This window comes from Chelonia mydas, chromosome 24, assembly GCF_015237465.2.
Source record: "Chelonia mydas isolate rCheMyd1 chromosome 24, rCheMyd1.pri.v2, whole genome shotgun sequence".
NCBI lineage: Eukaryota > Metazoa > Chordata > Testudines > Cheloniidae > Chelonia > Chelonia mydas.
Genome location: NC_051264.2, coordinates 16274564 through 16276581, shown reverse-complemented (window position 1 = coordinate 16276581; position 2018 = coordinate 16274564). Strand labels below are relative to the sequence as shown.

The window sequence follows — 2018 nt, the reverse complement described above, 5'->3', positions numbered from 1 at the left end:
AGCCGCACCCATGCTTAGCAAAGAGCCAATGGGAGGATGGAACCCCGGAGTCCTGGCTCCCAGACCCAACCCCCTTGCTGTGACCACTAGACCCCACTCCCCTCCCAAAGCCAGGGAGAGAACCCAGGAGTCCTGATTCCCTCCAGCCCCCTCCCCCAGCTCTAATCCACTGGACCCCACTCCCCTCCCAAAGCTGGGGATAGAACCCAGGAGTCCTGGCCGTCTTCAATACACATCCGTCTCCGAGGGGGAATAAATCACCAGACAGGAGGCTCTGAGAACAGGCCCTTTAATCTCCATGGAACAAGTGGGTCTAGCAGCAGTTGTGGGGAAAGGAAGGGAACAGAAAGAGGAGCTTGTGGGGGGGGGGGGGGAAATCACGGGTCTGTGGGATCCCAGGGTAACACACACACACACACACACACACACTGCCCCCTGCTCGGGGGTGTCGGGGCAATCAGTCCCAGGATCCCGCAGGCTCGGTCCGGCCCCTATGGGGCAGTGCGGGCCCCACACTCGGCTCTAGGAGACTCTCAGGATACGAAGCGTCACCACACCTGGGGGGAGAGAAGAGAAATGGGCTCAGAGCAGCAATGGGAGCATCATCTACTGGTACGCAGCACCCCACCCCAGAGGTGGCTGCATCTCAGCGCCGGGCGAGGGGTCCCTGTATCACCAGCCCCTGCGCCCCACCCCAGAGGCAGCTGCCTTTCGACACTCCCCTATGTTGCACTCACCAGTGATGAGGAAGAGGGGGAAGGAGGCCCAGCCGAGGCCGTAGGACCAGCCGAAGGTGACTTGGCCCGGCGCGACATTCACGGCCCCAGCGAACTCCCCTGTGTACACGGCCAGCGCGATCATGGCACAGAGCCCTGGGGCAAAGGGAACAGGACGGACACCCCTTAGTGCGGCCCACGCACAGTCCCAGCCCCTGCCCCGTCCCACCACCGGGGGGAGCTGCCAGAGCCCAGGGCAGGGTCCCTGGATGGGGGGCTCCCCAGGGCTGGCTGGGGGGGGGGTGCACGGTTTGGGGGGCTGGGAGTAGCCGGGGGGAGGAGGCCCCAAGGGGGCGGTACCTGCGCTGAAGCTGCCCACAGCAGAGACCAGGGTCAGAGACACGGAGCCGAGGTGGGAGCGGAAGAACGAAGCGAGGAGGGCGAAGAAGGAGAGAAACCCGGCGATCATGGCCAGGAACAGGAAAGCCCTGGTGGATTCAATGTAACCTGAGGAGCCAAGAGAGACCAGAGGCTAAATGGAGAATAACCCTGCAGCAGACTAAAATAGAACCCAGGAGTCCTGGCTCCCAACCTCCCCTGCTGTAACCACTAGACCCCACTCCCCTCCCAGAGCCAGAACCCAGGAGTCCTGGCTCCCAACCCTCTCTGCTCTAGCCACTCGACCCTGCTCCCCTCCCAGAGCCAGAACCCAGGAGTCCTGGCTCCCAACCTCCCCTGCTGTAACCACTCCACCCCACTCCCCTCCCAGAGCTAGAACCCAGGCGTCCTGGCTCCCATACTCCCCTGCTGTAACCACTCGACCCCGCTCCCCTCCCAGAGCCAGAACCCAGGCGTCCTGGCCCCCAGCAGCAGTGCGGTTTGCTGGCGGAGCCGGGCTGCCCCCACCTGGCACTGAAGCAAACGTCCAACACCCCGAATTCACGCAGACTTTCCACAGCCCCGAGTAGGACGTGACGAGGTGGCCGTCGGCCACCAGCCAGTGGTCGGAGCCCAGGGCGGCCAGCAGCAGCAGGAGGCTGAGCAGGGCCAGGGCGGTGCTGGGGATCCGGAGCGACACCATCGCGGGGGGAGCTCGGGGCCGCGGAAGGCAGGATCTGGGGTGCACCTGGGGGCGGGGAATGAATCAGAGGCAAATCCTGGCCCAGAGCAGCTGGGCTGAGCCGGAGCCCTGGGGCCTGGACCTCAGGCAGCTCCCGAGCTGGGGGGGGGAGGGGGGGGGCTGGAGGGACGGGGGGGTGGGTATCGGGGGTGGATGGAGGGCCGAGGGATGGGTGTGAGGAG

The 2018-nt window shown here is 65.2% G+C and overlaps 1 protein-coding gene across 1 annotated transcript; it reads right to left on the bottom strand.

Moving 5' to 3' along the window:
* Window positions 1-522: 522 nt before the first annotated feature.
* On the bottom strand, window positions 523-1797 carry LOC119564223 (protein NKG7-like). Its single transcript, XM_037883502.2, has 4 exons — window positions 1623-1797; window positions 1077-1223; window positions 738-872; window positions 523-557 (listed from the first exon to the last, which is right to left on the bottom strand). Exons 1-4 carry the CDS (start codon window positions 1795-1797, stop codon window positions 523-525), a joined length of 492 nt encoding a protein of 163 aa, XP_037739430.2.
* Window positions 1798-2018: the final 221 nt, after the last annotated feature.